The sequence below is a fragment of the Mastacembelus armatus genome, chromosome 5, assembly GCF_900324485.2.
Source record: "Mastacembelus armatus chromosome 5, fMasArm1.2, whole genome shotgun sequence".
Lineage (NCBI taxonomy): Eukaryota > Metazoa > Chordata > Actinopteri > Synbranchiformes > Mastacembelidae > Mastacembelus > Mastacembelus armatus.
This window is the reverse complement of record NC_046637.1, coordinates 20191586-20214994: the sequence shown is the minus strand read 5'-3', so window position 1 is coordinate 20214994 and position 23409 is coordinate 20191586. Positions and strand designations below refer to the sequence as shown.

The following is a 23409-nucleotide window of genomic DNA, read 5'->3' as shown; positions in this document are numbered from 1 at the left end:
AATTTGGCACTTTTACTTCAGTAAAGAGTCTGAATGCAATATTTTATCTCTAATATTTTGACCGGTTACTTAAATATTGCCTAAAAATTAAAAGGATCTGACACTCATGTTAATCTGAAAACTCTATTACAGCAAGCATGAAAAACATATTTGAATATGATGCATGTGTTCAGAATGAAACTAAGAATAGATTACTACAATGGAAAATATCCTGATACAGTAAGTATGAAATGCCATTTGACTCAAAATACACTTTGACATGGCTGTATGTTAGGAAAAAGCAAAAATAAGGAACCTGATCACTTTCCAGTTTACACACTGGGCATGTGAGATAGGTATATGTTTACCACACAGGCAGCGCTCAGGTGTTTCAGCAAAATGCATTTCAAAGACAACTTTGCATGTTCTTCTCTTCAGCCAGACGGCGAGATCAAACGGTTGGTCATGCTGCTCTCTAATGACTACCATATGTGCTGAGAGAGAGGCCCTTGTTAAAAAACAGACTGTGACTCACTGAGAGGCAGCCTGTGCTGCCTCACATTCACAAAAATAAACACATGCATAGACTAATGAGCCAGATGAGAAAACTTATAAACTCACTACAATCAGAGGAATGTCGAAGGCAGATTTAGGTAATGCAAGCCATAAAAATTCAATCAAAGAAATCCATCTGGCACTTAATCCCATGCTGTCAATAAAGCAATCAAATAAAGTCCTATATTTAAAGTCCTCTTTCTTTTTACAGTAATAACTAATGCTGCCATTGTTGAAGAAGCTATCATACCTGGTAGAATTTTCCAATCCTGAACCAGGCTTCCAGAAAGCGTCTACATGGCATTAGCCCATGATTGTACCATCTCCTCAGGGTGTGATGTGCCAGGCTCCAGATGAGCTGACTGCCTGATGCCACCAGGTCTTCCATTCCACGTATGATGCGCACAGCCATAGTTAGTTGCTTTTTCTCCCTCCTCTTCTACTTACACATCACGTTGTCTGTTTAGTTTCGCTTTAGAGCAACAGCTGAAAGGGGCACCTACACTCCAGCGCACACACACACACAGTCTACTATGTCTCTCCAGCTGATGTAATATCAGTGAGTATCGGCGCTCTGGAGTGGCTGGAGCAGAGCAATGTGCCTCAGGCTTGGTCCTGGGCCCTGGTCCAAAACACTGCCTCATAGAATGCTGGGGAGGGCCGGACAGAACCACAAGGCCCCTGCTGCATAGGCTCCATCTCCCCTCCACATAAACACACTTGTATACAAACACAGGATGCACAGAAACAAATTGCAGCTGGCCTCTGAAGTCATATTTTCTTACTTACAACAGTGTGATAATGAATTTTTTTGTTTTGCTGATGTTTATTTGTCATCACAAAATGATGCTACACCAAAATGTGCTTCATTTTTATGAACTAACATAAATGACTTAATCTTTTATTTTTATTGTTTCATTGCAGCGTGTATTTCAGTTTCATTGTCTGAGAAGGGGTGTGGGAATGGGCTGAAACTTCTAGGACGTTGGAGCAATTTCCTGAGGACACCAGACACCCCCACCCATTATATTCTGCAGGAACACTAAAAATAATTGGCAGAGATGGCAGAACTGACAGGGCAAAACTAAAAGTGTGGAAAAAACATGTAAAAAAAAAGCTTTGATGTAAAAATGTATGCATAAAAGAACTTGTGACTCACTACCAGACATCTTCCTTTTGCCAGCTGCAACTAATAAGCAAATGTCGTACACATGCAGTACACCTGACTCTGACAAACAACTAGAAAAGAAATACTGAGAAAAACAATACAGAAGAAAAGGAGACAGGGAGACAGCTCTCAGCAGCAACGTGTTGGAGTTCATCTGGAAATAATATCCGGCTGTTTGTTTATGTGACCCCACTTTCCAAGAACACTTAAGTGACCACAGTCACCATGGTGCTGTTTCATTGAACACGATCAGCATAGTTGTCTCAGAGTAGACACACTGTGACCTCTAAATCTGCGGTAATAACAGTAAGAAAGGAGGTAGATTAAAGGTAAGAGAAAATAGACCTGATAAAAAAATCTTCTATTAATAACTCCCCAAAGCATGGCACGGAAATGAAATGAATTATGCTGCTTTCTGCCTCATCATCTATAATTGAAGAGGCCAGTATGGCTGCTCAGAAAGTGGCAGCTACATCCAATTCTCAATTATAGAACTTTCCATGTGTGCTCAATTACACTACAGTAGACAAACAAATATTTAACAAAATCTTAGCACCCATCAATCATGCAACTTACACAGTTATGGCTGATTATGAAAATACTCCGAAGAATACATGTTGGAAGTTAAAATCATTTACTGAACCTACTCACGCCCATAGCATGGTAGCTTAAGTGGATTTCCTGAGATGTCCAAAACAATTCATTTTACACTATGGAAAGTTTGTGGTCAGCTGTGAATTTCCTATTGTGCACATTTTTCAACTACAATAGACACGCTAACCTTCATAACATGAAGCCTACAAGAAGCTGTTTTGACTCATTCCAAACGATTACAAGAATAACACTGTACAGAGTTCAGCCAGAAAAATAACAGCAAATGTTCTGTTACTGTACTGACTGCCATTACAGGAAGACAATTGTATTCCGCTCAAAGCCTTTTTAAAGTACAAAAAGTGTCCTAACAGGATTAAACACTACTGATCCTGTAATCCAGTGCTGCTGAACTGGATGGATTTACAGTGCCTTGTAAAAATATTCACCCCCCTTGGCATTTTTCATGTTTTGTTACATTATAACCTGTAATTTAAATGTTTTTTTAATTTGAATTTTATGGGAGGATTTGCAAAAACGAATTTTTAAAAAATTAAAAATCTGAAAATTGGCATGTGCATATGCGTTCAGCCCCTCTGCTATGAAGCCCCTCAAAAGTTCTAGTGCAACCAATTACCTTCAGAATTCACAGAATTAGTGAAATGAAGTCCACCTGTGTGTAATCTAAGTGTCACATGATCTGTCAGTATAAACTCACCTTTTCTGAAAGGCCCCAGAGGCTGCAACACCACTAAGCAACAGGCATCATATCATGAAGACCAAGGAGCTCTCCAAGCAAGTTAGAGACAAAGTTGTTTGTTGAGAAGTACAAGTCAGGGTTGGGTTATAAAAAAAAATATCCAAATGTTTGATGATCCCCTGGAGCACCATCAAATCCATCATCTTCAAATGGAAAGAACATGGTACCATAACAAACCTGCCAAGAGAGGTCCGCCCACTAAAACTCACAGACTGGGCAAGGAGAACATTAATCAGAGAGGCAGCACAGAGACCAAAGGTAACCCTGAAGGAGCTGCAGAGTTCCACAGCAGAGACTGGTGTATCTGTGCATGGGATCACAATAAGCCATACACCCCATAGAGCCCAGTTCTATGGAAGAGTGGCCAGAAAAAAGCCATTACTTAGTGTTAAAAATAAGAAGACACGTTTTGAGTTTGCCAAAAGACATGTGGGCGACTCCACAAATGTATGGAGGAAGGTTCTCTAGTCAGATGAGACTAAAATTGAACTTTTCGGCCACCAAGGAAAACGCTATGTCTGGCGCAAACCCAACACATCCCATCACCCCAAGAACAGCATCCCTACAGTGAAACATGATGCTGTGGGGATGTTTTTCAGCAGCAGGGCTGGGAAACTGATCCGAGTCGAGGGAAACATGACTGGTGCTAAATACAGTGATATTCTTGAGCAAAACCTGTTTCAGTGTACCTGTGATTAGAGACTGAGACGGAGGTTCACCTTCCAGCAGGACAATGACCCGAAGCATACTGCTAAAGCAACACTCGAGTGGTTTAAGGGGAAATGGTTAAATGTGTTGGAATGGCCTAGTCAAAGCCAAGACCTCAATCCAATTGAGAATCTATGGTCAGACTTGAAGATTGCTGTTCACAAGCGGAACCCATCCAACATGAAGGAGGTGGAGCAGTTTTGCCTTGAGGAATGGGCAAAAATCCCAGTGGCAAGATGTGGCAAGCTCATAGACTTATCCGAAGAGACTTGCAGCTGTAATTGCCACAAGAGGTGGCTCTACAAAGTACTGACTTTAGGGGGGAGAAGAGTTATGCACACTGACATTTTCTGTTATTTTGTCCTATTTGTTGTTTGCATCACAAAAAAAAAAAAAAAATCACATCTTCACATCTGTTCTGTAAATGAAATGATGCAAACCTTCAAACAATCCATTTTATTTCCAGGTTGTGAGGCAACAGAACATGAAAAATGCCAAGGAGGGGTGAATACTTTTGCAAGGCACTGTAGTTCTAGAGACGGATTCATCCTCAGAGACTAATTTTGAAGGAAGAAATGTAACCTAACCATGATAACTGGACAGGCATGGACAGACATGGGAAGGCACAGCTGCCTGGAGGAGCAGCCAAACATATGGTGGACAAAAACTGCTGTTGATCACACAGCTGACTGCCACGTGTGTAATGGAAAGAACCCTGTTCTGGTCCCAAAATATATTCATATATATGGGGTTCCTGATCCATGTGCAGTACATATTTCTGAGATTTAAAAAAAAAAAGACAAAAAAAAATTTCCATTTACTTCAGATGAAGTGGTTTGTCTGGAATTTTGTAAAAACATATGCCAGTGACTGTGTCCACTGACAGCCACTCACCTGCACATTTATTGTGCAAACACAAAGTGCACACATAAGTGGAATACCTGCAGGCAGCAGGTGATCCCATTTGATTTCCACACTCTATATAGTTTTGGTACAGTGAAGCTGTAGGATAAACAACAACCAGCGCTACAGTTGATGTGTAGGAGTCTATGCCAAGAGTGGGTGTCCTGGGGGAAAGTGGAAACTAACTGTCTGCACTAAGTCTTGCAGACATATGCAGTAAGCAGTCTGTCTGAGCCAAAAGCAGTCTGTTTACAAGTGTCTATGATATAAGCAGACCCAAAACATGTAGCATCTTTCACTAACAATATACTAATACTAATATATAACACACACAATTACTTCCTCTGAAACCTTATTCAGTGTTGTTTTAGGCCTTTTGGGGGCAGTGGAAAAAGTAAACAGTCATCACCTTATAATGGCCTTATGGCTAAACATACATACATTGCTGACTTACATATCCAGCTGACTAATGCAGTAGGCATAAAACGAGATGCCAAAATGCTACAGCATTAAAATATTAATCACAGTAACTTTAAGATTTGTGTATAAAATAATCAAATCAATACTGTCAAAATAAGGATTCTTTGTGCCCTGAAGGATAGTTTCAAGCTTCCACTTTAAAGTATGCATTTCCCTGTCTCTAGCCTGGCACCAAGGCTGTAAACACCATGACATCACATCATGGTCCGTCACCCTCTCTGATGTCACTCTAGTGTCAATTTCTCTACACAAGACAAGTCATGTGCTACACACAAGACTCTGCTCACTTAAAGGCTCATTCTTTTCAAGCTGTTGTTCTATTTTCTCCCCCAGGCAGAGTACAACCAATTGTTGTGGATGGGTAGTTATGGTTGACATAGTGTGTTCATGCTGCAGTGCCTCTACATGGCCAGTAGATGGGGAAATTGACTGCCACACCGCCGTTGGGGACAAAAAGGGGAAATATATTCAGTGCTGGAAATTGTGTGGTAAATTATGCTGCCTAGAGGGTTTAAGTCTTACCTTTATGCCAAAGTCATGCCCTTTCTCCTAGTGTAAGAGTCTCATTAGACTTGTGATGCTGGGTTTGAAAGTTTAATAAGAATACATACTGACAGGCTGTTAGAATTTAGCCCACTGCTCTGCTGAGTCCCAGAAGTTCATTATTAATAGACCCAAACCTGTTGAGAATACAAGGTAGGCCATGATGGGGGCAGCCGAGCTGCCAGGATCATCATAGTTTCCTGTCCCCAGGCTCATTTCATCATTGGATGGCAATTACTGTGTACCATAAGTGGTAGATTAATTGTATAAAAGGGGAAGGCTTCTAAGTCAACATACGAGCCTGAATAGGGCAGGCAAACAGCTGTCACCCACCCAGGCCTACAGCTGACAAGCTATGCCACATACTGAGACTGCAGCTGACACTATGAATGGAAGACATTCGGCCCAGAATGGCTGACACACTTTATAACATACACACACAAGCAGGACAGTTAACTTCCATTTACAATGTCCTTGCCTCACAGGGCCCTGCCTGCATGCTTATCAAGCTTCCCGACTGTCACTTGTGGTTGGAAATGGAGCAGGTGGACACAGCTGTCAGAAACCATGCTACTTGATAGGAAGATAATTTAGAATATGTTCCACATTTTAGTGGGTTTTGCTGCCTCAAGTCTCACATGTGAGTAAAAATGAAATATTGTGTATTTTCTAATATTTTCTTTTGTTTAATCTCCCCTAGGCATGCTGCTAGCTTGTCTTTTATTTTCAGCTCTAAATAATAACAAAATGAACTTCAATTTTTAGGAAAAGCCTACCCTAAAGCTTTTGCATTTTACACCAGTGCCAGTATGTAAGCTTGCCATTATTCATCTTGACTAAAATTGTCGCTGCATCTGTTTAGAAAAAAAACCAAACGACATCTTAATTACAGCCAATTAACACCATGTGATTTCTTTTGGCAAATGAAGGGTGAGAAAGAAAAGCTTTTTGTGTGTGTTTAGGCAGTTCAGTGAAGCCTGATTTTGTGTGCCAGACACGGGATTGAAAAAGAAAAGAAGACAGGGAAGAGGCGAGAGCCTGGGTATTCAGACTGTCACCGTCCAGTGGCATCGGTTTGTTGGTTGTGTCTTGCGATTTGAGGCCAGCTCTTCTTGTTGTGTGGGATGGTGCTCAGGGGCACAGGCCACAGCAAACCATGTGTCTGTATAACCCAGATGCTATGAAGAGGAAGAGGTCAGAGCAGGGGAAGCATGTGGGGCAGAGGCAGCAATGGCAGGCAGCAGCCCCATTCTATGTGGTGTGACAAAATGTTGCCCCAAGGGACTGTGGGTGCCCAGATTTGCCCAGACATTTGTTAGAAGGAGAATAAAGAGCCTGTGTCTTTAGTTTTGAGTATCATAGACCCAGTGATGGAAAATATGAATGACTACTGTGGACATCTCCACAGGCAACCATATGAAACAAAGAGAAAGCAAGACAGATGAATGGGGGTGGGGGGAGACACCAATAAGGAGCTGTAATGAGCCTGGAGGCAACAGAGGGGGCAAAATAATTGCATGGGGGAAAAATCATTTTAAATGGTTTGGTTTCGAGGTGTATAAAAGTGTACTGTAATGTACTTCTATTTTAACTGTTTCAGATATAAAACTGACTGGAAAGCTAAGGAAAACATATTTTAAAGTGGTTAAGTTTGATCTGTCCATTATTCCATGTGGCTTTAATAAATTAGGTGCCATGCTACAAAACAAAACAAACTTACTCACAGCTAATTTATACACAGGCATACTGAAGTGTACAAATCCATTTTGATGCTACAATCTGCCATTAGTTGAGTTCCGGCAGCTGATATCTGCATTTAGATTATGTACAGTAATGAGACCCTCTGGCTTATCTCAATCCAATTTACTAACTAGGTAATCAGTTTCATAGCCTTATCTAGACACACATGTCTGATAAAACACAAGCAATCTAAACTACATGTTGAAAACTGGATCCTGCTACCTAACTTGCTTTGCACATACACTGCAAAACCTATGTGCACACAAGTAGAAATCCCTTTAGGACAGGGAATGTGACCCACCAATAGGACAGAAATCCTCTATATTTGACCTGCTGTCTGAATACAAAAGCTCTCTGTGGGCCAAAAGCTCTCAAAGGTTGCAGCTCTGTCAGAGAGATTTCTAGCATGTTTTGTAGGGAGAGTCCAATGGGGATGCAGAAGAAGAGATAACCTGTATAGTACAATCTAAAAACAGGCTTTGTGTTATTGTTGGGACATCTAATTCAGTACTTTTATTTTTTATACTGTTGCATACTGTATTCTGAAATAGCCCCTACACTGTAGAAGGAAAACACATTTCCCGGATTTTAAATATTACTTTAGAGAGAAGACAACATATTGTCTAAGTTAAGTTTTTACCTCTACAAATATTCTCAGAGCAGGTTTGGAGATAGAAAATAATATGTGTAGCCTAATTACTAATACTCCTTAATAACAGTGGCAGCCTAACAGTAATTTGATTACTTTCAGATCACTGTCACACACACATGTACCATAAAAGCTGTATCTAGGAAGAATTAATATTACCAACGGATGGCTGTAATTTCATTTCAGCCAACCACGCAGATCATCAGTCATCTGGACGGTAAAGTAAATTACAAGGGGCTTGTACTAATCATGGGACACTGCCACATAATTTCAAGCACAGTGCAGTGAAAAAGCTGAACAGCTTGAATAGCATTTTGAGTTTCATCAAAATAAAACTCTGTTATAGCGATTGGTAATTTGACTTTTAAATACTTTTCAACAACTGCAGTGTAAGAATGATGAAAAAGAGCAAGAGGAAAGAGCATTTAGTTTAATTTAGTCAAAGTCATCAAGTAATTCACCATATATTAGCTCTTTAAAATGTAAGAATATAGTAAACAATGCAGCATAAATTTCCCATAATATAATGGAATTGCATGTTTTGTCTGACCAATAGTTGTAAAAACAACTTCAATTCATTTAGAATGATGCAATGATATAACTTATAAAAGCAGAAAATCACATATATTCTCATATATACGAGAAATGTCTTTAAGGTAATTTGTCAAAATTTTCTGTGGTCGACTTATCAATTAATTAACTAATCATTTCTGTTCTAACCTACTATTTATAAATACTTCCAACCACCAGCCTAGTTTGGAAGGCATATCTAAACATAGACACTGCAACCTCCATTCATTCCCCCGAGTCTAACCAACTACTGGGGATACTACTACTCAAATCAAGCACTACTGACTCTCCTGGGGATACAGTGTACTTGACACCTGTTACAACCTGCACCCATCCCCCTACCACCTTTCAGAGTCCAAAACGCAGCATCACCAGACAACGTCTCGACATCACTGACTGTGATTAAAGGGGATGATGTTGTTGGGAGACACATTAAAGTGCTGTCAAGAGACATGCTGCTTCTGTAAATGTGACAAATAAAATAAAATATGAAATAATATAAATAAAAACGTCAACAGCAGGTGAAAGAGTGCACACACACACTCATACCGTATAGAACTAACCAACTAACCTATTTCCACAGGAAGTTGCAAAGTCTCATATCAGCATAAAGAAACCTTGAAAAGACCTTCAGATCAAAGAGAGCTTTTTCTATTGAGTTACAGTTTCCTCAAACATGGTTTCCTTGTTATTTTATCAGCACAAACCTACACCTTTATTCCATGTTATTACTGACGGGCAGTGTCTCTACTCAGCTTTCTGTCCCTGTCACAGACGTTAGCTTGGCCTGCCTGAGTGGACCAGCAGGGTGCTCGGTTTCGGTCCATGGGGCAGATGATAATGACTTCCCTCCCCTCTCTCCTCCTCCTTCTCCATCTTATCCCAAGCTGCACCAGTGAAGGTGACTGCAGCTGGATGATTTCTTTCTTTCCAAACTGCAGGGGATATGAAATGGAGGGTGAGCGGTTTGTGTTACTCTCTAGTGTTAACCCAGTAAAAGATAAACACTCTATTAATGTTAAATGCTAACCTCTGGTGGATAAGCACCTATACAGTCCCTTTATTCTCTACCATACAGCACCATAATGGCGGCAAAACATTAAATAAAAACCATAAAGATGAGATCTTTGAGGGACGGTTTAAAAAAAGAAAAATATAGTACAGCAACTAAACAGGAAATTATTTGGGGGGCGGGTTGCAGACTAAGAGAATAACATATTCACAGAAATCTCCAGCTTGTGTCTTTATCATGTGTCTATGCCCTGTAGCACTAAACATGTGAAACATTCACGAGGGATTTTATGTGTTGAACAGTATTGATTACCGTGGATTGGAGGCTGAGGGGTATGTCTGCAGTGAAAGCATGGTTGTGTTTTATTTATTTATTTATTTATATTATACCTCTCAGCCTGAGAGGGTAATAATAGCAACTAAGGACCTTTCTGCCCCCCCTGCCTCCTCCAACCTCCAACCCCCTCCCACACACACGTACACACACATACACACATATACACACAGAACATTTGCACGTAGCATTCAGGTATTCAAACATCCGCTATTTATCATCACCTCACAACTCTCTTGGCTTGTATAGAGTGCATGTAATCTGTGTGGAGTATATTTAAGAGGAAAATAGGAGACATTAATGGATGGATGGTTGGATGGATGGATGGACGGATGGAAAGATACAAAAGCTGCAAAATTACAGGGAAGCCCCCACACCCACCACACACACACACACATACACACACAGTCTATCCTAGGCAGTTCAACAGCAGTTATATAGAAAAAAAGGTGTTAGAAGGCTTTGCTTTGTTGTTACTTTCATTTTCTAAGCCTCACAGCAATTATATCCCAGAATGAAAGACACAAGAGGAGAAGGAATACTCAAACAAAAACAGGGATATTCTGCTCTGGAGTGTAACGCCACATAGATCTGTTGGGTTCAAGGTCTCCTCCATCGCTGCAGGTTGTGAATGAGCCCACAAGGAAAAAGGTTCTCCCTGCTTGTCTCTGGAATTAGATCTACATCTCACCTGCCCATCTGTGCAACACCGTACAATACTGTTATTTTGGAAGTCATGCAGTGGGTAAACAGTTAGGTAAACTAAACAAAATCTAAGTGATGATGAGGAGAAGGAAATGAAAGCCTGTTTTATTGATAAAAATAAAGCATTTACTTCTTTGTTCATTACAAACTGCCCTACATTAACTTCTTGTGTGAGACTCAAAACAAACTCACACTTCTTACTTCTCTTTTCCCCCTTTCAGTAGGATGCTGCAATGTGACACAAACAATGAAGTGCTCCCAAATTAAAATCATATTCATGAAATACAAAGGTAAAATCATAACTTTGCTATGTCGCTAATGCCACCAAACAAGTGTCCAGAAGAATGAACGCCACATCTAAATCAAATTTGGGGGGTTGGGGTTTAATTGACAAACTGCATTTTGACAACATATGGTAGAGAAGCTGAAATGACTACAGGGGGGTAGTATAACTGAGAGGCGCCACATCCTGTTTGACAAAGGAATTTAATATTAATTTATAGCAATACACTAATCAATTAATTAACTAAAATAAAACGGCTGATGCGAAAGAGTTACAGGGACTGGATTTTTTAATAGACAAAATTCTGCTGATATTTTCTCACATCTGGATTTAGTTTGGGTTTTTGTTTTTAGTTTACCTCTGTATTGAGAGGTCTCGGACTACATACCGACTGTCAAAAGTCATTGGAAAGGCTGGAAAATGATTTTTGATATTGACATATAGTACCTGCATCTGAATTTTCGACCCTTCAGCTTTTATTGCTCTGACATTTCTGGACAGTTAATTTGCTTAACTCAAACGCATAGCTCATGCTATGATGTGCTGTGTTGTTTTAATACTGTTACGCAGAAACATCATGGTCAGGAGTGTCCAGGGAGTAGAAGAACCTGGCTCTGTTCTTGGTCAAATACAGAATATTACTGTTGGACTTATTTGTCTTCACTGTGGGTTATATATCATCAGCTGATGGTTTCACCTAAATTGTAAATTTTGCTGTACTGCTATAAAACAAGCACTGCTGGGATTGTGATGAATTTTCTACCAACAGTCCCCTGGGACTTGGGGCTTTTACTCTGAAGTGCCTCAGTCAATAGCCAGTGAACACATGAGAATCTCATAAATCTGTCCTTGTGTCCATTCTTTAAATAATTTATTAGCAGGTAAGGTTAAGCCCAACATTTTAAGAGGAATTTGTCCACAAACTAACAACTGTCTGACATTAAATGCAGTCTCTTTCATATAAATGATATAGATACCCGCTCCCAGAGGGGTTCCCAAACAGCTGAGAGTCATTCTCCAGGGCTGTTACTAGTGTTTTCTTCTGTGTTCTGATGGGAAATATAAACACGGCAACTAAATTGTGAACATCATTATTCTTCGCAGAGCCACTTTAAAGTACCAAATCCCTCAGAAATCAAACAAAAGACACATAAAATTCTTTCCACAGGGTATGTCTTATATACAACAGTCGTAAGTTTTTGAAACACACAATGTACGTGGGATGTTTGACAGTGTCTGTTTTGTATGTGAAACTGAGGTCCAGACACTTTGTTTTATTCAGGATGTCCTGTCTGAGAGGACAAAGCAGACATGAAACAAGGAAAGGAGATGTAGTGTCTGTACACTGCTGAGCTAATTCACAGCCAATGAGGAACAGATTCCTGTTTACACAACTTTCAGTGTGAACTGTGTTTGCAGTAATTATGTTACGAAATGTGTTAGAATCACTGTGGACATTTAAACACAGGAGAACTGGGACATTATGATAAAACTTTATTGGACTGACCAAGCACACGACCTCTTCATCTAGAGCTCCCGCTGATCCGGGGATCTGAATTGATTTAATTCTATAGATTAATGTTGACCTACAAACACATTAATTAGAATTAGGTCTCCAGCAACAAGCCTATTATACAATGTGACAGCTTTGGGAAGTGCTCATTCTTTTGGTGTTTCATTTGCTTTGCACCTAGATATCACTAAAGAATACATGACACTGTGATGGACTGGTGACCTGTCCAGGGTGTACCCCTGCCTTTCACCCAAAGAGAGCTGGGATAGGCTCCAGCTGATCCCCGTGGTTCTAAAAGAGGAATAAGCGGGTATAGATAATGGATAGATAGAGTATATGACATTCTTAAGATGTATTGAGTTAAAGCCAAAACTATAAAACTATTTGACTTTTTAGAGAAGTCACATGAAAAGTTAATTTTATATGCATGTGCACCACAGCTCTGTATTATACATTTGAAGGGTTTACTGCTACTGCCTTTCTTGACCTGGTATCTTTCAGTGTCTAATATTAGGTGATGTTAGCAAATTGTAGGTTTTGCTCTATAAAGCTACTGATGTAGTTCAGCATTTAGTAGCTGCATAGTCTTGCTTCAAAAAAGCATTGCAGCAAGTACATTTACGGAAATACTGTATGTATAAGTACTACTTTGAGTATTTATTTGAATATGTTCATGCTCCTTTATACTTGTACATTTAGTTTCACTTGACTACATTTACATGAATGCTAAAGTTACTAGTTACTTTGCAAAATTTCACTAACAAATTATGATCCACTGATTAAACTACTCCAAATTCATTTTACCTCAACCAGCAGCAATGTTACTTTTTAAAGCATTAGTAATAGCATTGATGTATGACATGCCATTTTCTCCAACTGCCAAGTTTACAAATCAAGGTCAGTTTATTCATCACGAGGAGTTGAACCTGCCTGTTTTATTACAGTCTTCTTTGACTCAGAACTGAAGCTTTAAAGTCCTAAAAATAACTCTGATGATATTTTTGGGGTTATAATGTATTATATAATATTCTGAATTTCCCTCATGGGGGATGAATAAAGTAAGTATCTATCTGTCAATAATGTAGCATTCACTGTTTTGAAGCTTTTCTTACCTTTTCATACCAGGGACTGCTTTGGTCTTTAAAGTTTTTTGTTATGTGCTGCTTATGAGTCATCCGGTTTTATGCAAACACTTCCAGAATTGCTGGAGTTCCAATTAAGTTTGCTTTTTTGTATTGTCTTTTTGTGATAACTTAAATCCTGAAGAAACTGCTGTGACACTAAGTACCTGAGTGTTGTACCTTTCCTCATGTTTTCATGGCCTTGATATTGCTTGATGGTTTTATATATATGTATTAAACTTATTTTATAACCATGTGTGCATTGATTTAAACTGCACTGATTATTATTATTAGTAGTATTTTCGCCTGCCATGACTGTGATCAAGAGTTTGATGTTATTGAGTGGAGGAAATTTGTTGTCAGAACCAGTCTGACAACAACTTGGTTTCTGGCCTGCATGACAACGATATCATATACCCTAACCAACAAAGCGTCCAAAGGAAGATGTGTGGGAAAGACAAAAAAATTGCTGATAAGCACCTTTGAACACAAAACAGGGCTTTGGATGAGGCATGGTGGGAACACATCATCGGCTCAGGTCGCACTCCCCAGGTTGACTCTTTGTGGTGGTTAATCATGCTTACCCTGTCAAAGACTGCTTTGTGTCTGGAAACAGTTGCTAATGGCACCTGATTGGCGATTAAATTCTATCTGAGCCGAGCAGTGGCGCTAGAATGTTCTGACTGTTAATAGCTTTATTGAATCTGAAATGCTGACCCTACTGAAACCAGCTGAACATCCCAGACTAAAGTCATCACAAAGCAGCGCTGCCACTGCAATGTGTCTGTGTCAGAGAGAAAGAGACAGCACATGTTGCTCTCATGAGGCACAAATTTAGTATAATCACCCATACAGACCAGCCCTCTGCCTTTGTTCTGTACCAATCACACACCTAATGTGTGTTTCCTCATGCTAGACCTGCTGTGAGTCAGCGGTATATGTGGGGCTCTATTTGAAAGTGTTCATCCTGTTTCTTTCATGATGTGAGGTGATACAAGAGCCATGCAGGATATCACATGCCTGCCTCCCCATTGTTGGTGTTGGTTTTGTCCAGGAAACAGGATATTCACACAGAGGAGAGCAGAACAGCTGATCACAGAGCCAGACAAGACAGAAGAGTCCTTTTTTCCCTTTAGAGGTTCAAGTCTCACTTTTCTACCATCTTTTCAGTCCAATACTGATCACAGATGTCTATAATCTCCTGTCCAGAACAAACCCTGTAACTGTTTCAAAACACCACAAACAGCTCCAGTACACCCTTCTGATTGGCAAGGCTGTGGTGTTGACATGTCAACAGCTCAACACCCAGCTGGCATTGGGTCAGAAGTCAGGTAAAAGACATATGTCAATTTGAATTCATTTATACTCAAACCCAGCAGATGACAGTATTTTGGAAATATGTTGTGATGGGCAACCACTGTGTTTCTCCACTTAAATTGCGCACAAAATGCTCATTAAAAGTCCGCAATTAGTGTTAATACCAGTTTAAAGCACTAAATAACAGCAAAGTGCGGAAGTTAGTGAACAAGACGAACCGTTACAGGTGATCGCACAACCTGATACAGTGTATTTTTAGGATTTAAGCCTAAGCGCTTATTGGCTATTTGTGCCGGTAAATGAAACGTTTCTCACCTCGCGTCTTTTGTTGTGACCGTCTCGCTCCCACGTATTGTCTGTCCGCAGAGTGTCTGAGCCAGCACGGGTCACTCAAACAAACCTCTTGTTAAAAGCCGGGACACGCACACGATAACATGTTTTTTTTTTTTTTTTTTAAATGAACGAAGAGCCGGTGTTCTCCAGAGTTCACCAGAGATCGGGCTGAAAAGTCCAGGGGGAGGAAAGCTGCTCCGTGTTCGACATACAACCCCTTGTCTCCGCCACACTCAGTCAATCACACAGTCCCATCCATTCACACTCCCCGCTGCCTCCTCCTCCGCCTCCTCCTCCTGCCGCTGCTGCTCCCTGCCAGTTTCGAAAGGTCCAGGATGGGACAGATGAATTTCCCTCTCTCTGCTGCTACCTCGGCGCACGGCTGCTGGCCAATGAAGGTGCGCTCTCTGACCGCTGCGTAAACGCACTAAAGCTCAGCACAGATAAAATGAAGGCTACTGCAAAACAGGGAATTCACTTTAGTATAGCTAAGATCAGGAATACACGGTCCTCTACTTAAGTTCTATATTTACTTACTTTTTACTTTATCTACTGTATCACTATATTTTAGGGCCCTATAAGGATTATTATTATTATTATTAGGGGTAGTATCCGAACTGGGCCATTTTTGAACTGGCACTTGACCCTGGTGTCATATGGCGAAGGTGCTTACAGGCCGGTTAATGGCCTGGTCCCCTAGTGGTGGGGAAGAACCTGAGAACAAGGGGGCACTGTGGCATAGCCCATGCTGGGCGAAGGTGCTAACAGACTGGCTAATAGCCGCTCGATGTTACAGTTCTCTGGTGGTACTGAATATGCAGAGAACCAGGGACATTGCACAGCCCATGCCGGGTGAAGGCGCTCACAGGCCGGCTAATGGCCTCTGGATGTGCAGGTCCCCTGGTGGTGCAGAAAATCCAGAGAACCAGGGGGCACTGTGGTACAGCCCATGCCAGGCGATGGTGCTCACAGGCTACTTGCTCCAGTTTCTTCCCGGAGTTCAAAGACATACAGGTTAGCTTGATGAATGACTCCAAATTGCCTGTAGGTGTGGATGGTTGTTGTCCTCTGTCACCCCTGTGATATCTATCTATCTATCTATCTATCTATCTATCTATCTATCTATCTATCTATCTATCTATCTATCTATCTATCTATCTACAAATACTGTCTGTAAAAGAAAAAAAAGGTCCTCAATTTTGTCAGGATTATTGTAAATAGAATGATTCATGTTTGTCAGACCATTATATGTAACATTTTGAACATTTTCCACTGACTCCACTGTAAGGGGAAGGAAAGGAGTGCCACACTCAACAATGGAAAAGCTCAGTAATGCACAGAAACTGCAGGGGCAAGGAAATGGGAGGGATCAGAACGTCCAGTTTATTATAAACCAGCTGAACTAAAGTGTCAGGGCCGCAATGAGTTGATGAGATATGGCTATCTCTCTCCTGTCCTCATACACATGGAGAGAATTTTAAAAAATGGAACAAAAGATGAGCCTTCGTATCTAAAGGCAGGTTGTTTTACTGGACGAAAATGTTTTCTTCGAAGACTCAATGAATCACCCCAGGGACAGACCCCACACCCCTCCCCATTTGTGAGGATTTCTGCAAGCCTGTGATTAGGCTCACCCTGGTGCCATGTGTGCACAAAATACACCCCCCCCCCCCCCCCCACCTACCCCCACCCTGTCACATGCACACCAAATCTCTGCTTGACCCCGGCCCCTGTTGAGATTAGCCCACTAGCTATTGTAGCTATTGTTCTGATGACACTTCATATGAGCTATACTCTCATTATAATAACTTGATGACAGCATTGTGTTTCTTGGACAGTTTTTCCAGAATAAAAAAATATTTAGTATCCTCTAAGAATTGGACTTCACTGTGCAAACAAATATATTAAGTATAGAAACATATGCAAAAAAAAAAAGCAAGCATTAGCCTAATGTGGAAAACTTTTATTCAAACCATGTAAAGATGCTAGAATTTTGATTGTTTTTCTCTGGGGATAATAAGAAAATGCATAAGTCAGCTCGTGCCCTTATTCAGTCAAAATGAACACAAATCTGTAGCCAGCTTTGTTGATAACAATAAAGAATGTAACCAGTCTAAGTTAAGGGAATGTTGTTTGTGCAGAGAAGGAAACTATGAATTTTAAGTACAAAGGGATTATGTTGTGCTTGTGGAACAGATGTTAACATGGAGAGGTCTACCCTCCTGAGAGAGGCCCTGACTGACACACTGTCCCATAATCATTGGCCTGCTGTCAATGTGCATCCTGTCTTCTGAGTCTTTAGTTGCATATTGGCCCCACCCCCCCCACGACAGATTTACTCTGCCCCCCTGCCATCAGCCATGACCTTGACTGGTAATGTCATCTTCCTTTGTGTTTTGACAGACATTAACTCTTGCCAATGTTCATTTTTCCTTCTGAAGTAAATGTTTTGTGTTCATGAGTAGCCTGAGACAAACAAAGGATGAATGAGAATAAGTAACATCAACAATAAGTGAGCACTGACCCCTCCATCCCATCATGTCCTCTCATGTGAGCTCAAAGCAGGTCAGCTGTTCTACTGTTGTCCTCATGCCATCGTTCTTCTTTTTTCTTGATCGCTTAGTCATTTCAACATGTCTTTAGTATTTTCTAGGTCAGGGTGAATGAATCAAGTAGTTTGTTGCTGTGTGCCACCGCTCCCCCGCATTTTCTTGTACAAATGAGGGGAATACATTTTCCTGAAAAACTAAGAGCAGCTGGTGATATGTAAAAAAATATAGATACAACCGGCAAACCATGTGTCAAGTCTAGTCAAGTCTAAAGTATAGTCACTGCCCAATAATAGCTTTAAATTCATCATGGTCCCAGCCTATAAAAATGAGTAGATTAGCAAAAATAATTTGACTTTGAATTAGTATAATGATTATTATTATATAATTATTATTTAATTATACTTTAATTTTTCAACTAAACACACTGACCATTTACTAAGTCCTGTCAAGTTTATATATTTATGCAGTTTGCAATAACACCAGCTGATTCACTACTATGGAAATGGAATTTTAGAAAAAATGGGTCTTCAATTACACTTGCAACTAAACAAAAACAGCTCCCAATTTCTATGAACACTAGTTGATTTTATCTGCTGCAACTATAAGGAAATACTACCACAAACTAAATGTGCAGGTTTGCTGAACTCTGTCTCTAGCTGACTCGTTTTAAAACAATAACCCTTTAAATGGATCTGAGACACTGCAGAGGACTTCTTAAACTCTGTTAGAATGACCGTTGGGTTTTTAGCTCTCTCCTTGACAGAGGCCCTTCTTGCCCAGTTACTCAGAGTCCTGGTGATCCCAATCATCTGTGCACGTAACCACAGTTTGGAGTTATTCGTAACACTTCTACGCCGAATACATACTACCTGTCTGATGTCGTACATGCTAATTATAAACAGTCCACACCTTAAACTACCCTCACCATCCTTAATTCAGTTTGAATCACGTAACATGTAAACACAACAGAGATAAACTTATATGAAGTTCAGGAGCAGGACCAATCTGAAACACACCACTTTCGATCATGGGCAAAATCTACCACTTCCTCTGCACTCAGATCTGCTTTTGTTTCTTTGTAGCTCACCTGTCCTTTCCTCTTTCCATTTTGTTCTTCTCTCTCTGTCTTGACCTATCTCTCCTACAGGGGATCCACCAGCCTGAGAGCTGTCTGACTGAACGACTAACTCACTGATTGACTGTCTGACTGACTGAATGACTGAATGACTGAATGACTGACTAACTAACTTAGCATATATTTAACATATATTCATTAATCAAATGTAAACATGTTACCATTAAAATGGACTCACATCTGTAGTTGTCCTATTCAGGCTAAATAATCTGTGTGAGGCAAATTAGAAATTCCAGACTATTGTTGACAGCTGGGACTGAGCTGAGTGACTTTGCCTGTGTAACCGCTGAGCAGACCTTGAATCTATGTATTCAAGTGTCTTGACTCCTGAAGTAATTACATTATTGTGCAGTGAGAGTTAAAGGGCTGACTGCAGGGAGTGTGTAGAACTACTCTGTTTAAATGTGTAGTTTCTGGGCAAACGAGTCTCATGACATTGTATTTTCGTACTTCCATCCTTTCCACACGCAAACCATAAAACAGGTTTCATCCAGAAGTCATATTTAATGATCAGTATATATTGAATATGTATATGTTTTTGGTCTGTTTCTTACTTTGTAATATATGACACTATTTTTCTGTGCTCCGCTTAATTGTTCTAACCTCTATTGCGCTCAGATCAGTCACCTACTACTGGTGAGCAAAACTGTCACTGTAAGTTGTTATACTGCCATCATGTGGACTATGTGGGCTGTGCAGTTTTTAACTGCACACAAAACAATTTTAGACAGCCCCTGCTTATCCATTCATTATACCCACTTATTCCTTAAGGGTCACAGGGATCTGCTGGAGCCTATCCCAGCTCTCTTTTGGGTGAAAGGCAGGGGTACACCCTGGACAGGTGCATTCATGTTCATAATGCATTATAAATAAATTACATACACCTTTTAATGATGATTTGCAAACATTTTAATGATGGGTCACAACTAGTTTGTCAAGATGTGACTTAGATAATTTATTTTTTTTTTTTTACAGTAACAAATATTTTAAAAATAGGCCTGAGGTTTTGCACTGTTTTGCTAAGGGAGACAAATAATGCTTACTGGCAATTAGGGGTAGTATCCGAACTGACAAGTATGACAAGAGGAATTGCTGTTAGTCCACATTGTATAAAAATAAACAAAAGAAAATCAAATTCAAGTTGATTCTAATAGCGGTTTGGCGTCCTCTGGTGAGCACTTTTAGCTACAGCAATCCCCACCTGAAAAAGCTGAATGATTGACTGTATTGTTGAATTATTAGAGACTGTTCTTTTTATGCCCTTCTGTCCAGATAGCAATGCTTGGTGTATATGTGTATGTTCGATGTTCATCTGCATGTTCATGCCTGTTGATTTATTTTTGTAGGCCCTGAAGCCATTATCGCCTATCAGATGAACTCTGCACAGTATGCAGAGTATATAGCAGTAGTTGTAATATGTTACACAGGAACATAGGGGCTGTAAACAGATAAATTGCAAATGGCAGGTGGAGAGGAGGAGTTCATCTAGCTGGTTCCAGAGATTGAGGACTTGGCTAAAAATGTTATACAGACTTAAAGTTTTGTTTTTTCACAATATAACTCATAATGTATTCTATAATATCATGGACATTCAAAAAACAAAAGAAACACCAAAATGTTTTTGTTTCTGTGACACAACAGGAAAAATAAAGTACCACATATAAAAAAAAACCTTTCTGCCTCACAACATAATCACCCTTGACCTTAAACTACAGCCTCAATTCTGCTTGATTTCTGTAGCAAGAAACCACAACATAGATTATCTAAATTTATCCTATGAAGAGACACAACATGTGACAGTTGTTTTGGGATAATGTTGTGATGCTTTTTCGCTGTTTTTCAAGTGTAACATAAGAACATTGATACCACTCTTATCTTTGAGTAATGATCACAAATGAAACAAAAAGAAATGCATAAAGAGCTAAAACATAATAAACTTTTCTAGCCACTAGCAGATACAGAGAGACTAGCTGTTAAGTTAGGCTAATTGCATCTTGGCCCCATTTCAGAAAGCTGTGGAATATTTCCACCTCATTCCTCTACCTTATGCACAGGAGTGTCGTTTCTCAAAAATGTATTTGTACAATAAAATTTGCGCACACACTGTTCAACTGGCGCCTGTCATTTTATCTCCTGGAGCCTGTAAAAACATCATGACAAACCAGACAAAGAGCAGAGTGAGTTTTGCAATCTCTTCCTCTCATGGCTGCAAATTCACTACAAGATTGCCACAATTTGCAGTGGATAGACTCCTGGGGTCACAACTGGCCTGTAAACTGTGTGTGAGTGCATCTGACAACAGTGCAGCCAATGATCTTCTATGCTACTATTTGACTAAAAGAAACCTTATAATGCATGTTGTAATCATTTTGATAATCTAGACATTTTAGACATTGTGAAAAAGCTAGAATTTGAATGATCTGATTTTACTACAAACCCAATAATACAGCATTGTTTTCTTAAAGCAGAAGGAACCTACCAGCATTTGATGTCCAGGATTCAGTCTTTGAGCTTTAGGCTCTAGAGGTAAGTCATCTGGACACTGACAGTGTAACAGTGAAAAGTTTTGTTTTTGTAATGTGCCTTATTAATGGGCACAATGTAATATGTGTAATGTAATGGTACATATAGCGATAGATGGGACAATGCACACACAGGCTTAAAATAGCTGTTTTTAACTTTACTGGGATGAGGAATGAGATATAAATGACTGGATGAGTAAGTTGTAACAAATATATTTTTAGGCCTGAGCTAGGGGTTCCTTGGACTACACAGTGATGGGTTTGACAATCAGAAACTATTAAACTCCATTTTGTCCTTTTGTGTGCACATCAACCAGCAAAATTAATTGTTATGTTTCAGCCAGTCAGAGATCAGAAAGACACAAAGGGGAGCCTCTTTGAGTGAATCCCAAATGAAGCAAAGCACATCTGTGAGCTTTTCATACTTCAGTTTTATTTAATGTGTTATTTTTAAAATGTTATGCAGTATGATAGCATATGAAAGACTGTTGACATGCTACTAATAGGTTTAGGACAGCTGCTGTGCAGTGAATATTTTTGTGAAGGTATTCAACAGTCTGTCAACTCACGCAACTAAAGGACAGTGATGAAACAGTCTGGAAAAGAAAGCACCAATTTTAGAGCCAAGTTTCAGCATGGAAACGACTGAATCACAACCCATGGTTCCTGTTTTCATGCTGCATTTATGCTCTTGGAAAATTAAAGCTTCTAAATGAAATCTGTCCAAATGCATTTGTCAGGAAAATAGTCAGAAAATGTACATGCAATTTTCATCAAAGGGCCTCACATGTAATACAACTTTTCATGACAACAATAACTGAAATCCTATTATAATTCCCAGATGGTTAAACAGAATATCCCTATATTCCGATGAAACTCAAAATGAAACAGTGCTTTTTATTGAGGTGAATGAGGACAATGACCCTGAGGAGCAAAATATTATGGCTTCTTTTGTGATTCATCACCACTGTGAAACAAATCTCAAAAGATACAGTAGCACATTCATAAATTCCATTTGTACTTCTCATTTCAGTGCTATTTCTCCAGAGAGGGTGACAGGATATTTTCTGAGCAAGATAAGATTCTGACATGATAAACTGTTTAATACATAGTTGAGATGAGATGAGATCAGATGGGATGAGATGAAATGGGATAAACTTTATTCATCCCTGATGGGTAAATTCAGGAAATTCATTTTGTAAGTTGTATAGGACTAAAATGGATTTTACACTAGGGCTGATTATATAATACTGAATAAGAGATGTAGAGCTTTTCATAGTTTTTTTTAAAAAAAAAATAAAGGTAGTTTCAATTTAACTTTAATTGCCCTGGTTCAAATGGGATTGCATGGAGGACTATGCACACTACACAAAATAACGCCAACATATGCTTCTCCCATAAATGTTCATTGAATGTAAGACTGCAATCAGGTGGTGTTAGCTTCTTAGTCAATAGCAACAGAGACATTTATTTGCTTTCTTAGATGAGAAGTTATCTTTGACAGTTAGCTTGACTGTGTCCCAGGATAAAATCTATAGAAGCTAAACAAACAGTCTTTATGCTAAACTAACAAATAATAACTTTATGTGCAATGAATATATGTCAGAGCGGGGCAGTAGCCTGTGGGTCATCTTGTATTCTTCTCACCAAATATTATTTTAATATATTAAACTGTTACCTTAAAGCGCTTATCCAAACATACTTTTAAAATTTCAGGGTAATTTAGGAGCTTTTTTTCATAAAAAATATACTCTTGACAATGCAAACCTGCAAAGTCCTTTGTTTTTTTAATCATTTTTCAAATTGCTAGCAGATATTGTAGTCCTAGAGACACTGGGGTACTGTTTAGACCTTATGAAACCTCTTAGCTAAAATACTTGATAATCCGCCACTCACACAGCTCCTTTTACCAGCAGCATTAAATGGAGATACAGTAG

At 39.6% G+C, this 23409-nt stretch overlaps 1 protein-coding gene across 4 annotated transcripts in view; it reads right to left on the bottom strand.

The window, feature by feature from the left end:
• The window catches only part of frmd4ba (FERM domain containing 4Ba), a 38380-nt gene extending 22883 nt beyond the window's left edge, over positions 1–15497 (bottom strand). Inside the window, exon 1 of one of the 4 annotated variants that reach the window (XM_026306891.2) lies at positions 15246–15497. Coding sequence is in view for 3 of the 4 variants with exons in the window: in XM_026306889.2 (XP_026162674.1) it covers positions 785–946 (162 nt within the window). In the remaining variant the exon portion in view is untranslated. Of the gene's footprint in view, positions 1–784; positions 1076–15245 lie in introns of those variants that run through there. The other 3 variants (XM_026306889.2, XM_026306888.2, XM_026306890.2) reach the window with 3 other exon arrangements.
• Between the last annotated feature and the right edge of the window lie 7912 nt (positions 15498–23409).